The sequence below is a fragment of the Anomaloglossus baeobatrachus genome, chromosome 4, assembly GCF_048569485.1.
Source record: "Anomaloglossus baeobatrachus isolate aAnoBae1 chromosome 4, aAnoBae1.hap1, whole genome shotgun sequence".
NCBI lineage: Eukaryota > Metazoa > Chordata > Amphibia > Anura > Aromobatidae > Anomaloglossus > Anomaloglossus baeobatrachus.
Genome location: NC_134356.1, coordinates 681,772,766 through 681,787,165, shown reverse-complemented (window position 1 = coordinate 681,787,165; position 14,400 = coordinate 681,772,766). Strand labels below are relative to the sequence as shown.

The 14,400-nt window shown below is 45.2% G+C and overlaps 1 protein-coding gene across 1 annotated transcript; it reads right to left on the bottom strand.

Moving 5' to 3' along the window:
- Positions 1 to 253: 253 nt before the first annotated feature.
- On the bottom strand, positions 254 to 13,108 carry LOC142302816 (vomeronasal type-2 receptor 1-like). The gene is made up of 10 exons (XM_075343927.1): positions 12,749 to 13,108; positions 11,555 to 12,379; positions 11,443 to 11,505; positions 8,024 to 8,220; positions 6,061 to 6,352; positions 4,867 to 5,691; positions 4,755 to 4,817; positions 3,189 to 3,407; positions 1,274 to 1,397; positions 254 to 1,191 (listed from the first exon to the last, which is right to left on the bottom strand). Exons 1-10 carry the CDS (start codon positions 13,106 to 13,108, stop codon positions 254 to 256), a joined length of 3,906 nt encoding a protein of 1,301 aa, XP_075200042.1.
- Between the last annotated feature and the right edge of the window lie 1,292 nt (positions 13,109 to 14,400).

Sequence of the window (14,400 nt, the reverse complement as noted above, 5' to 3'; positions counted from 1 at the left end):
GTTTTGCCACTAAACAGCGCAGCTCCTCTCCGGCTGCTTTCCTGCAGGGCAGGTGCCAAGCCCCTAACCCAGCCAGGCCTGGTTGTAGTCGCAGTCTCTACGAAAGCTATCGTTGTGCCCTTGTAAGTGAGTATATTAACAAACACTACACTGCATGCACATATACACAGATTTAAAGAAAAAACTAATTTAATGAGAAGGCTTCTTTAAGCAAAGTCTAGTAGAGGTTGTTGGTAAAGTCATCACATATGATTCAGGTCAAGGATTGAACTCGGATGTCCTGATGATGGCTAATCTCTTTTCTCATTAAGTTTTGCCTTACATTCAAGTGAGGTTGAAACAATATGATGAAACATTTAGGTAAAAATATACAAACAACAACGGCCAAACTGGAGGAAAGGATGGCGAAGATCTCCATGGCCACTGTGTACTTCCCACGGGAGCTGAGATATGCTGGGATGAAGGAAATCCAGACACAAAGGAAGGCCAACATGCTAAAGGTAATGTACTTGGCCTCATTGAAACTGTCAGGAAGTCTCCTAGCCAAGAAGGCCACGATGAAGCTGATAGCGGCAAGAAAACCCAAATATCCCAACATTACCCAAAATACAAAAGGAGACCCCTCATTACAGTAAAGAATAATGACCCTTGATGCAGTCTGGGTGTCATACGCGGGAAATGGAGGAGAGTAAGAAAGCCAAGCCACACAGACAGATGTCTGGATGAGAAGACAAATCACAATAAGAGTGTAGGACGCCTTTCCCCCAGTCCATCGTCGTAAACTAGTTCCAGGTTTGGTGGCTTTGAAAGCAATAACCACTGTTATGGTTTTGGCCAAGACGCAGGAGATGCAAAGAGTGAAAGCCAAGCCGAATGCCACCTGACGTAACAGGCACTTCTCAGGATGTGGATATCCGATGAAAGCCAATGAACTAAGGAAGCAGAAAAATAAGGCAATGAGGAGAAGACAGCTAAGGGACCAGTTATTGGCTCGGACTATCGGTGTTGTGTTATAACGAATAAAGACTCCTAGAACGCCAATGGGGATGAGAGATGAAGCAATAGACAGGGCTGCCAGGTTGATACCCATGGCTTCATCATAGGAAAGAAATTCAATGGTTCTTCGTAAGCACATGTCCTGCTGAGTGTTGGGCCAAGTGTCCCAAGAGCATTTTTGGCACTCCACAGCATCTAGTAAAGAACATGGGAGTCAAATTGTTTGTAAATTCCACATATAAGAATACATGACATCAGCTGATTGTGTTTATGGTACCTGTCTCATTTGCAATCTCTCCTATTGGGCACTGGGTACACTGGAAGCAGCAGGTGGGTTTTCCCGGAATAGTTACCTTTCTGGATCCCAAAGGACAACTCGGACTGCATTTTGATTGAGGATCCTACATATAAAATTTTATCTGATGAATGAATACATATTGAAAGCTGCAGCACAAAATATTATAGACTTACAAGGCAAAGCATGACATTTCTCCTGTATGTTTTCTGCTAAAGATGTGGAGTGTTGTATTTGGACTAAGCAATGGTGGGAGAACATTAAACAGAATAGGCAGGCGCCTGGGACTGCATCTCAGTGGGAGGAATACATTTACAAATTACAGAAACTCCATAACTGGCCATACAGTTCATATAACGGTACACCTTGCCGCCATTCTTCCCTACTTATCAATAGAAATGCACTCTCATTTAGTTTACAGGTCTCGAATGAGGAAAAATGGAGTAAACTACTTGGAGCCACCTCTAGTAGCAGCTTATCTTCCCTGAGAACAAAAGGATCTGGCATGTTAAATTCCAACAGCCCAAGTCTTATTTCCTACATCATCTGCCATGAGTGAAGATAGAGTAACCTCCAAAGAAATTATTATTATTATTTATTATTATAGCGCCATTTATTCCATGGCGCTTTACAAGTGAGAGAGGGTATACGTACAACAATCATTAACAGTACAAGACAGACTGGTATAGGAGGAGAGAGGACCCTGCCCGCGAGGGCTCACAGTCTACAGGGAATGGGTGAGGGTACAATAGGTGAGGACAGAGCTGGTTGCGCAGTGGTCTACTGGACTGAGGGCTATTGTAGGTTGTAGGCTTGTTGGAAGAGATGGGTCTTGAGGTTCCTCTTGAAGCTTTCCACGGTAGTGGAGAGTCTGACGTGCTGAGGTAGAGCCGTCCAGAGTATGGGGGATGCACGGGAGAAATCTTGTACGCGATTGTGGGAAGAGGAGATAAGAGAGGAGCAGAGAAGGAGATCTTGTGAGGATCTGAGGTTGCGTGCAGGTAGGTACCGGGAGACTAGGTCACAGATGTAGGGAGGAGATAGGTTGTGCATGGCTTTGTATGTCATGGTTAATGTGTTGAACTGGAGTCGTTGGGCGATGGGAAGCCAGTGAAAGGATTGGCAGAGTGGCGAGGCTGGGGAGTAGCGAGGGGAGAGGTGGATTAAGCGGGCCACAGAGTTTAGGATAGATTGGAGGGTGCAAGAGTGTTGGAAGGGAGGCCAGAGAGCAGGAGGTTGCAGTAGTCAAGGCGGGAGATGATGAGGGCATGCACTAATGTTTTTGCAGATTCTTGGTTAAGGAAAGCACGGATCCGGGAGTTATTTTTGAGTTGTAATCAGCATGAGTTGAAGAGGGCTTGGATGTGTGGCTTGAAGGATAGAGCCGAGGGTTACTCCAAGGCAACGAGCTTGTGAGACTGGGGTGAGTGAGAAACCATCAAGTTTGATGGAAAGGCTTGTTGGAGGAGATGAGTGAGGAGGAGGAAAGACAATGAACTCTGTTTTGTCCATGTTAAGTTTTAGTTTTAAGAAATGGTCTTCCGACAATAGTCAAAAGTATATGGCCACCTTGACCTTCACATGAGGAGCACAATGATGAGGGAGGCCACCAGAGGACTTTTTTAGGACATTTTGCATGAGAAGTATACGTGTGGAGGGGCGAAAGGGTAAAGGGAAATTTGGAATATGTAGGGAAGGAGATATGAGATGTTAAAGAAGGCAATCGGAGACAGTTCGGTAAAATGACCTACTGTATGAAGACTTGGTCAAAACAAACCTTACTCCTCAGTTGTTTGAAACGGAATGCACCAGAAGGTTCCTCTTGCCAAATCTCCCATTCCCTTACTCCAAACTACTTATGTGTAGGATTAAACCTGAATATAATATAATGTCCTACCTCAGATCCCCATACAATGGCTGCATTATTAATTTTCATTTGAATTCCTTCTGGGGAACTGGAATCATAACTTCCCACAATCTTCTGCTTGATGGAACCAGTGGCACTCAGTTGCCAGTTTAAAATGTCATAGAGGGCTGGAGAATCTCCCTTATTGTCAAAAAATATGTGAGCTTTGTCTTTAGTCTCAAAATTTACAGTCTTAATGTAATGAAGGAGCTGAAGAAACAGAAAGGATTCATTAATTTATTTTCTAATCCATGAATATACAAAGATTTTCTCTTTACTGAAGCAACACAAAGAAGAGGTCACTCAAATGTTGTCTACAGTAAGCTCTGCCCAGTAGAGGTGTACATGACTCCTCTGGTGTCTGTGATCTACGCAGGCAGACCGGGTGTCAACATGCTGAGTGCTAATTCAGAGGCAGGCTATCAGGCGTTAATATCTACTAGTCTGCTTAATAGGCTCCTTTGATCACCTGCTGTGTGGGAGCCAGTCATATCTGCTTCGTCCTAAATGTGCTGGCTGGATCCTTCCTCCTATGCCAGCTATAGTTTACCTTAGTTGGTGTTGGGAGGTGTGGTGATCCAGACTATCTGGTGTGATACCTGTTGCTGTGTGTGGTTGTGGAGTTAACCCTTAGGGGTACTTTGCACACTGCAACATTGCACCTGCGATATCGTCGGGGTCAAATCGAAAGTGACGCACATCCGGCGCCGGTAACGACGTCGCAGCGTGTAAAGCCTAGATGCACCGATAAACGATTGAAAAAGCGTCGTAAATCGGTGATCTGTGTAGCGTCAGTCATTTCCATAATGTCGCTACATCAGGAGATACGATGTTGTTCCTCGTTCCTGTGGCAGCACACATCACTGTGTGTGAAGCCGCAGGAGCGAGGAACATCACCTTACCTGCCTCCACCGGCTATGTGGAAGGAAGGAGGTGGGCGGGATGTTTACGTCTCGCTCATCTCCGCCCCTCCGCTTCTATTGGCCGCCTGCCGTGTGACGTCACTGTGACGCCACACGGCCCGCCCCCTTAGGAAGGAGGTGGGTCGCCGCCCAGAGCAACGTCGCAGGGCAGGTAAGTGCGTGTGAAGCTGCCGTAGTGATAATGTTCGCTATGGCAGCTATCACAAGATATCGCATGTGCGACGGGGGTGGGTGCTATCGCGCTTGGCATTGCTAGCATCGACTAGCGATGTCGCAGCGTGCAAAGTACCCCTTATTGCCTTTTTGCTGCTACCCTCCTGTTCTTGTTTTTCTCCTGAGTCTCTTTTGGTCTAGTCCTGTGTGTGCAGTGTGTCAGCATTTTGTTTTTCCCTTGTCTGTCCTTATCTGTTTACCACCTTGTTCCTGCCCCATTCATCCCCGGTTGGGAGGGTGGTATTGGAGTAGTATTTCTCAGGAGTATAGTAGGGCATGGGACTCCGGCATCTCCACCATTAGGAGTAATCTGGAGGTGAGCATAAGGAACAACATAGGAGGTTCCTGTCCTGCTCTATCCCAAAATAACAAACTAACAGTTAGGTTTTCTCAGACACTTTGGCCTGGGTGTTACTGTTACCTCTCTACCGTCTTTAAATACGGTACATGCTTGCGTGAACCCATGTTTGCTCATCTGCTGAAGCTGAAAAGCATTCAATACTCACACAAATATGAACACAAAACTACTTTACCTGCCAAGGTTGTGAGAATGAGATGTTGGCACAAGTACCATTAAGGAAAGGACCCTTCCCTGGTTCACATTGCAGCAAGTTTTGTATGGCCCACACAAAGGCATAAACTGCTATGTAGACATTAAATGTTATTCTAAGGTCTACGTTAGCCTTTGCACTTTCTATGTTTTCATTCCCGATACATTCTTTGATGGTTTGGTTGCGCATGCTCTCAGATCTAGTATGGCGGTCGATCCACTTGCAAAAAAATGTCTCCTCCCAAAACTCAAGTAGAAAGGGATCATTAGGAAACTTTGAGGGGTGTAAATTGTTAAGATGTTCTACAAATCCAGCCATCTGCCCCCCGTGAAGAGCGAAACCTACAGTACCCATCAAGACTGGTTGGAAATTTTCCTTGTTAAGAAGAGGTGAGGTTGACCACGATTCACTGGCTATCCAGATTTTTCCAGTTATGTTCTGTTTGGCCAACTCTTCCACCACAGGCATGAAATCAAAAGCTGAAGACAAGACTAGTATTACCTTGGCTGATGATGAGGCTTTGATAACATTAATGATACGTGGAGCACCTCTGTTGGTTTGTCCAGTCATGATATTCTCAATGAAGGCCACACAAGCTCCTGCTCTGACTATTTCTTGCTTAATTACCTGAATGCCAGGTTGACCATAATCATTATCGGTAGCCAATAACCCGACCCATGTCCAACCAAAGTACAGGATTAGCTCAGCTAGTCCTCGATATTGAAATGTGTCACTTGGTACTGTGCGGAAAAAGGAGGGGAACAAATTCCGATTGCTGAGGAACGGACTTGTGGCAAAATAACTTATCTGTAGACAAAAGAAACCAAAACAGCTTTAGCCAATACAATGAAGCCTACTCCTACTTGAGGACCATCGGATTTTGTTTATTCCTATTTTGGATCAATAGTGACTTTGGCCAACACAACTAATCCAAACTAGTCAGTCAAGCACTGAAAAAATGTGACCTGATAAATCTATATGTGTGCTACATATGGGCTGTCAAGTACCCTTGCTGTTTGAGTGAACCAATTCAGATAAATCCACATTGTAGTACTGTAACATAAATAACATGTGGTGAGAAAAAGGGGATATTTGGACAAGGACTTATATAGATTAAGAAGAACAGATCTATGCCATAAACTGCTCCTCCTACAAGAATGATAAAGCTCACCTTACCTGCGGATACCGGTATAGACCCAAGATTTGAGCCATGAGGATTGAGCGTGTAGACGCAGAATCACCAACAATCCCAGCAAGTGTTCCTCCTTCACCACAACGATAATTTGGGACACTTGATTCCTCTCCAGATAACATCCACAAGGTGCCTTCTGCTGCTCTTCTCAAGACAGTACAAGTGTCATAAATCTGGAATCCCAGAGTGATATTGGGAAGAAGATCTGGATTTTTATTGATCTCCTCCACGGCAAATATAAGGGCCTGCATGATCTGGTAGGATTCAATTTCAAGTCTAATGGAGTAAAAACATTGATGGTTGAATGTTTTTTGGCATACACCTGTAGCCATATAGTAGAACATGTTGGGCTCAACTCTGACTATCCACTTTCCTTTGAAGGATACCTCATCCTTGAGACATGATGGCACTTTTAAGTCCCTCTCTGTTTTTATAGATAGACTAGCATGTCATATTCTTTTCTTAAATACCCTTAGCTGACACTATTGCATTGAGGGTATGACCATTATTGGAACAACAAGTAAGAATTTTATCTGAAAAGCATTTTTGTATTACGATATGGTCCGAGGTCATCATCTTATTCCAAATTTGGAGGAAATATATCACTAATATTACCTAGCTTGTTAGCTTCACTCCTTCAAACAACTCTCCTTAGACCTTCTCAAGTAAGAAAAATTTAACTTTCCTAAAAAGAATGTTGTGTCCATTATTGACTAGTAAATTTACTTCTGAACTGAGAAAGGGCAACCACCGAACCGACATTAGCTTTTTGCTCCCTGAATTGGTAAACCAGTAGGACCAGAACAACTAAGGTTTCTCTTCCACCGCATTTTCATTATTATTTGGTATCTTGGTAAAGAAAGTTATACTCTTTAAGTATGTTAAGACCAAAGCCTTTGGTCTTTGCTGACATATGTACCATTGTTGGTGGTGCACACAACCTACTTAGGATTTAGGGTTAACCAAGAACAATAATGATACATTATGAGATTAACTGATTGTTTGGTCAGTGGTTTGGTCAATGAAACCTACTACTGTGTTTAAGGACTTCATACAAACAATCTAAGGTGATCACATATGGAATAACTTTATTGTATAGCGGTCCATGGACCTACTTTGCTGCTCTCCCTTGTGAAGTCCACATACCAGGTATTGGCATAGGCCATTGTGTTTCCATATATGTCAACTTTTAAGAACGATACCCGGTCCTTGTGTCCTCATTTTGCTATATTAATTTCCATCATTCAACTTGCGTGTATCAGATATTTGGTATTGGTGAACCCTCCCCACCAGTGCTGGAATTGATAACTACTCACTGCCAAACCAAAACAAATGTAACCCTTGTAGACTTTTGATAGACTAAGGCGGGCTTTGCACGTTGCAACATCGGTAACAATGTGTTACCGATGCTGCAGCGATAGTCCCGCCCCCGTCGCACGTTCGATATCTAGTGAAAGCTGCCGTAGCGATTATTATCGCTACGGCAGCTTTACACGCACATACCTGCCGTGCGACGTCCCTCTGGCCGGCGACCCGCCTCCTTCCTTAGGGGGCGGGTCGTGCGGCGTCACAGTGACGTCACACGGCAGGCGGCCAATTGAAGCGGAGGGGCGGAGATGAGCAGGATGTAAACATCCCGCCCACCTCCGTCCTTCTCATTGCAGCCGGCGGCAGGTAAGTTGGAGTTCCTCGCTCCTGCGGCTTCACACAAAGCGATGTGTGCTGCCTCAAGAGCGAGGAACAACATCGCACCTGTCGCTGCACCGGCATAATGGAAATGTCGGAGGCTGCAGCGATGATACGATAACGACGCTTTTGCGCTCGTTCATCGTATCATCTAGGATTTACACACTACGACATCGCAAGTGACGCCGGATGTGCGTCACTTTCGATTTGACCCCACCGACATCGCACCTGCGATGTCGTAGTGTGCAAAGTCGCCCTTACTGTTGGCATTTCAGATCTTCTGGTTTGCTTGTAAAATGAGTTTCTGAATAAATCCTTTTCACATGAATGGGGAACGTTCCTCCTATGACCAGGTCTCCAAACTGACCCAGATACCCACTGATATTACCACCCGGTATACGGCAGCCTGCAGTGGACTTCACACATTCACATTCATTGACAGCGCAGGTATACAAAAGCTAAACCTCACAAAGCACCAGAAATGTGATCTTATACAGCCACTTCATGTGTCGTAAGGTTACAATCAGATCTAGCAGATCACAATTGAGATAATATGTCATGATCAGATTTCACATAGAGATATGGGACTCGAATATTGATGAGGTGAGGAAGACTAAGAGCTATAATCAGGTCTACCTTGTACTCAAATGTTATAAAATCTTTCAATAAGAGAATGTTGTCCTCATTTATTATAAGTCTCAATGATGCCACGAGAAAAAGGCCTAAAGAGGAGACTTCCCTTAGTCATAAATTGGTAATAAGAGACCTACCATAGAGATCCAGGCACATTCAAGCAAAGGATTCATAGACCCCATTCTTCTTACATACCCCCTTCTCTATTCCTTCCCCTTCTTTACTTTGCTATATCTTTCCTTTCTCCTAATCTTCTTTATATTCCCTTTTGCTTCTTACTAGTGATGAGCGAGCATGCTTGTTACTACTCGGTACTCGCACGAGTATCACTGTACTCGGGCTACTCGGCGGGGACCGAGTAATCTCGCGATACTCGTGCTGTACTCGTGGTCTTCATCCCTGCATGTTGGCGCTCTTTTGAGAGCCAGCCCTCATGCAGGGATTGGCTGGCAGACCACTGCAATGCCACAGCCCTGTTAGTTGTGGAATTGCAGTGATTGGCCGGCCCGCACAGCGTGACCGAGCCTTTATACCGGCCGGCGCGCTGTGCTCTGCTCACAGCCATCCAGACAGTCAGTGCAGGGAGAGGGTTGCTGCTTCAGGGAAAGGTTTGCGGCCCTTTATAGCTATTTCCGTAGCAGGGCTGCAAACAGTGTGACCAAAAGTCCTTCTCAGGACTATTGTAGTTGTATACAGGCAGGCAGGGTATAGCCAGGTCGGAGTACAGTAGCAGAGTCCTTCTCAGGACTATTGTTGCTGTATACAGGCAGGGTATAGCCAGGTCGGAATACAGGCTAGTGACCAGAAGAGTCCCTGTCAGGACTATTGTAGCTATATACAGGCAGGCAGGCAGGGTATATAGCCATTCCTAGTAGTGACCGTATACCAGCCTTCATCATATCTGGGGCTGGTGTACACAGTCTAAAACAGTCCAGATAGTGTCAGACTTCTCAGTAATTGTCGCTCCTAAAAACCTGTTAGGTTCTTAGTGCGTCCGTGCTTGCATTTAAAAACCGCACGTGTGTGCCTGTCGGTGGCAGCGTACAGGTGCACTTGTGTGCGTTTTTACCAAACTATTATATAACGCACAAGTGTAGTGTATAATACACGTCAGTCAGCAGTGGCTGATAGTGTCAGAGTTCTCATTAATTTTTGCTCCTAAAACCTGTTAGGTTCTTAGTGCGTCCGTGCTTGCATTTAAAAACCGCACGTGTGTGCCTGTCGGTGGCAGCGTACAGGTGCACGATTTGCACAAACTTGGATATAGCGCCCAAGTCTAGTGAATACACGTCAGCACAGCATTGCAAAATGCGCAAGGGCGTTGGCAAGGAACAAGGAAGTGGACGTGATGGTGGTGCAGGCAGAGGCCGAGGTCGTAGGCAAGCTCTAATTTCGCCACAACAAAGGGCCACATCTAGTCGCTCGCACGTCCTGTCCCAAATTCTTGGGGACCGCAGCAGTACACCGCTCTTGAACCAAGACCAGTGTCAACAGGTTGTTAGTTGGATAGCGGATAATGCTTCCAGTCAGATTGGCACCACCACAAACACTCTGTCTTACACACGGTCAAGTGTCAGTAGCCGTGATACTGCACCGCACATTTCAGAACCTGATCCTCCTTCCTACCACAAGGCTGAGTACACGTCCTCGGACATTAATGATCCCACACTTGGACACTCGGAAGAGCTGTTCACGTTTCCATTCGCACATTCTGGCCTCTCGCCAGCTAATGTTGAAGTGGGTCATGAGGAGATCGTATGTACAGATGGCCAAATATTTGAGCAGCCACGTTCTCACGAAGTTGGCAACGTGTCTCAACAAGGGGTGGACGATGATGAGACACAATTGTCAGGAAGTCAGGAGGAGGAGCAGGGTGCGGAAGAGGAAGACGACGTGGTGGATGATCCAGTAACTGACCCAACCTGGCAGGAGGATATGCAGAGCGAGGACAGCAGTGCACAGGGGGAGGGAGGCGTAGCATCCCAACAGGCAGTAAGAAGCAGGGTGGTGGCTCCAGGCAGAAGTCAGGCAACCGTTCCCCGGAACAACAACACGACACAAGGTGCCTGTACAAATGTTAGGTCTTCCCGAGTCTGGCAGTTTTTTAAGTTGGCTCCAGATGATTCTAAAAAGGCCATTTGTAACACCTGCCGTGCCAGCATCAGCAGGGGTACCAAAACTAGCAGCCTGACCACCACCAGCATGATCAGGCACATGTCAGCCAAGCACCCGACTTTGTGGGAAGTACAACAGAGTCGAGGAGCAGTGCTTGCTGATGTCACTGCTACGTCTTCGCTGGTTGTGCATGCGAGCCAATCCCCTGTCCATGCTGCCTGCGAACAAGCCTCCTCCGGTCCTGCACCTGCAGTTGCCTACGCAGAAATAACACCATCATCAAGCACGTCCTTGTCCCAGCGCAGCTTTCAGTTATCCATTCAGCAAACCTTTGAACATAGGCGCAAATACACTGCCAACACCCCACATGCCACAGTTCTAAATGCTAACATTTCGCGACTGCTTGCGCTGGAAATGTTGCCTTTTAGGCTGGTGGAGACAGAAGCATTCCGCGACCTGATGGCGGCAGCTGTCCCACGTTACTCGGTCCCCAGCCGCCACTATTTCTCCCGGTGTGCCGTCCCCGCGTTGCATAACCACGTGTCACAAAACATCACACGTGCCCTGAACAACAGCGTGCAAAGTACCCCTTATTGCCTTTTTGCTGCTACCCTCCTGTTCTTGTTTTTCTCCTGAGTCTCTTTTGGTCTAGTCCTGTGTGTGCAGTGTGTCAGCATTTTGTTTTTCCCTTGTCTGTCCTTATCTGTTTACCACCTTGTTCCTGCCCCATTCATCCCCGGTTGGGAGGGTGGTATTGGAGTAGTATTTCTCAGGAGTATAGTAGGGCATGGGACTCCGGCATCTCCACCATTAGGAGTAATCTGGAGGTGAGCATAAGGAACAACATAGGAGGTTCCTGTCCTGCTCTATCCCAAAATAACAAACTAACAGTTAGGTTTTCTCAGACACTTTGGCCTGGGTGTTACTGTTACCTCTCTACCGTCTTTAAATACGGTACATGCTTGCGTGAACCCATGTTTGCTCATCTGCTGAAGCTGAAAAGCATTCAATACTCACACAAATATGAACACAAAACTACTTTACCTGCCAAGGTTGTGAGAATGAGATGTTGGCACAAGTACCATTAAGGAAAGGACCCTTCCCTGGTTCACATTGCAGCAAGTTTTGTATGGCCCACACAAAGGCATAAACTGCTATGTAGACATTAAATGTTATTCTAAGGTCTACGTTAGCCTTTGCACTTTCTATGTTTTCATTCCCGATACATTCTTTGATGGTTTGGTTGCGCATGCTCTCAGATCTAGTATGGCGGTCGATCCACTTGCAAAAAAATGTCTCCTCCCAAAACTCAAGTAGAAAGGGATCATTAGGAAACTTTGAGGGGTGTAAATTGTTAAGATGTTCTACAAATCCAGCCATCTGCCCCCCGTGAAGAGCGAAACCTACAGTACCCATCAAGACTGGTTGGAAATTTTCCTTGTTAAGAAGAGGTGAGGTTGACCACGATTCACTGGCTATCCAGATTTTTCCAGTTATGTTCTGTTTGGCCAACTCTTCCACCACAGGCATGAAATCAAAAGCTGAAGACAAGACTAGTATTACCTTGGCTGATGATGAGGCTTTGATAACATTAATGATACGTGGAGCACCTCTGTTGGTTTGTCCAGTCATGATATTCTCAATGAAGGCCACACAAGCTCCTGCTCTGACTATTTCTTGCTTAATTACCTGAATGCCAGGTTGACCATAATCATTATCGGTAGCCAATAACCCGACCCATGTCCAACCAAAGTACAGGATTAGCTCAGCTAGTCCTCGATATTGAAATGTGTCACTTGGTACTGTGCGGAAAAAGGAGGGGAACAAATTCCGATTGCTGAGGAACGGACTTGTGGCAAAATAACTTATCTGTAGACAAAAGAAACCAAAACAGCTTTAGCCAATACAATGAAGCCTACTCCTACTTGAGGACCATCGGATTTTGTTTATTCCTATTTTGGATCAATAGTGACTTTGGCCAACACAACTAATCCAAACTAGTCAGTCAAGCACTGAAAAAATGTGACCTGATAAATCTATATGTGTGCTACATATGGGCTGTCAAGTACCCTTGCTGTTTGAGTGAACCAATTCAGATAAATCCACATTGTAGTACTGTAACATAAATAACATGTGGTGAGAAAAAGGGGATATTTGGACAAGGACTTATATAGATTAAGAAGAACAGATCTATGCCATAAACTGCTCCTCCTACAAGAATGATAATGCTCACCTTACCTGCGGATACCGGTATAGACCCAAGATTTGAGCCATGAGGATTGAGCGTGTAGACGCAGAATCACCAACAATCCCAGCAAGTGTTCCTCCTTCACCACAACGATAATTTGGGACACTTGATTCCTCTCCAGATAACATCCACAAGGTGCCTTCTGCTGCTCTTCTGAAGACAGTACAAGTGTCATAAATCTGGAATCCCAGAGTGATATTGGGAAGAAGATCTGGATTTTTATTGATCTCCTCCACGGCAAATATAAGGGCCTGCATGATCTGGTAGGATTCAATTTCAAGTCTAATGGAGTAAAAACATTGATGGTTGAATGTTTTTTGGCATACACCTGTAGCCATATAGTAGAACATGTTGGGCTCAACTCTGACTATCCACTTTCCTTTGAAGGATACCTCATCCTTGAGACATGATGGCACTTTTAAGTCCCTCTCTGTTTTTATAGATAGACTAGCATGTCATATTCTTTTCTTAAATACCCTTAGCTGACACTATTGCATTGAGGGTATGACCATTATTGGAACAACAAGTAAGAATTTTATCTGAAAAGCATTTTTGTATTACGATATGGTCCGAGGTCATCATCTTATTCCAAATTTGGAGGAAATATATCACTAATATTACCTAGCTTGTTAGCTTCACTCCTTCAAACAACTCTCCTTAGACCTTCTCAAGTAAGAAAAATTTAACTTTCCTAAAAAGAATGTTGTGTCCATTATTGACTAGTAAATTTACTTCTGAACTGAGAAAGGGCAACCACCGAACCGACATTAGCTTTTTGCTCCCTGAATTGGTAAACCAGTAGGACCAGAACAACTAAGGTTTCTCTTCCACCGCATTTTCATTATTATTTGGTATCTTGGTAAAGAAAGTTATACTCTTTAAGTATGTTAAGACCAAAGCCTTTGGTCTTTGCTGACATATGTACCATTGTTGGTGGTGCACACAACCTACTTAGGATTTAGGGTTAACCAAGAACAATAATGATACATTATGAGATTAACTGATTGTTTGGTCAGTGGTTTGGTCAATGAAACCTACTACTGTGTTTAAGGACTTCATACAAACAATCTAAGGTGATCACATATGGAATAACTTTATTGTATAGCGGTCCATGGACCTACTTTGCTGCTCTCCCTTGTGAAGTCCACATACCAGGTATTGGCATAGGCCATTGTGTTTCCATATATGTCAACTTTTAAGAACGATACCCGGTCCTTGTGTCCTCATTTTGCTATATTAATTTCCATCATTCAACTTGCGTGTATCAGATATTTGGTATTGGTGAACCCTCCCCACCAGTGCTGGAATTGATAACTACTCACTGCCAAACCAAAACAAATGTAACCCTTGTAGACTTTTGATAGACTAAGGCGGGCTTTGCACGTTGCAACATCGGTAACAATGTGTTACCGATGCTGCAGCGATAGTCCCGCCCCCGTCGCACGTTCGATATCTAGTGAAAGCTGCCGTAGCGATTATTATCGCTACGGCAGCTTTACACGCACATACCTGCCGTGCGACGTCCCTCTGGCCGGCGACCCGCCTCCTTCCTTAGGGGGCGGGTCGTGCGGCGTCACAGTGACGTCACACGGCAGGCGGCCAATTGAAGCGGAGGGGCGGAGATGAGCAGGATGTAAACATC

What these genes read in the sequence shown, in the direction of transcription:
- LOC142302816 (XM_075343927.1), bottom strand. Translation starts at nt 13,108, where the DNA reads ATGTTCTACTATATGGCTACAGGTGTATGCCAAAAAACATTCAACCAT. An exon ending in GTCTATACCGGTATCCGCAG is followed by an intron (nt 5,692 to 6,060) that starts GTAAGGTGAGCT and finishes TTTTGTCTACAG; the next exon opens with ATAAGTTATTTTGCCACAAG. An exon ending in CCATTGTATGGGGATCTGAG is followed by an intron (nt 1,398 to 3,188) that starts GTAGGACATTAT and finishes TTTTATATGTAG; the next exon opens with GATCCTCAATCAAAATGCAG.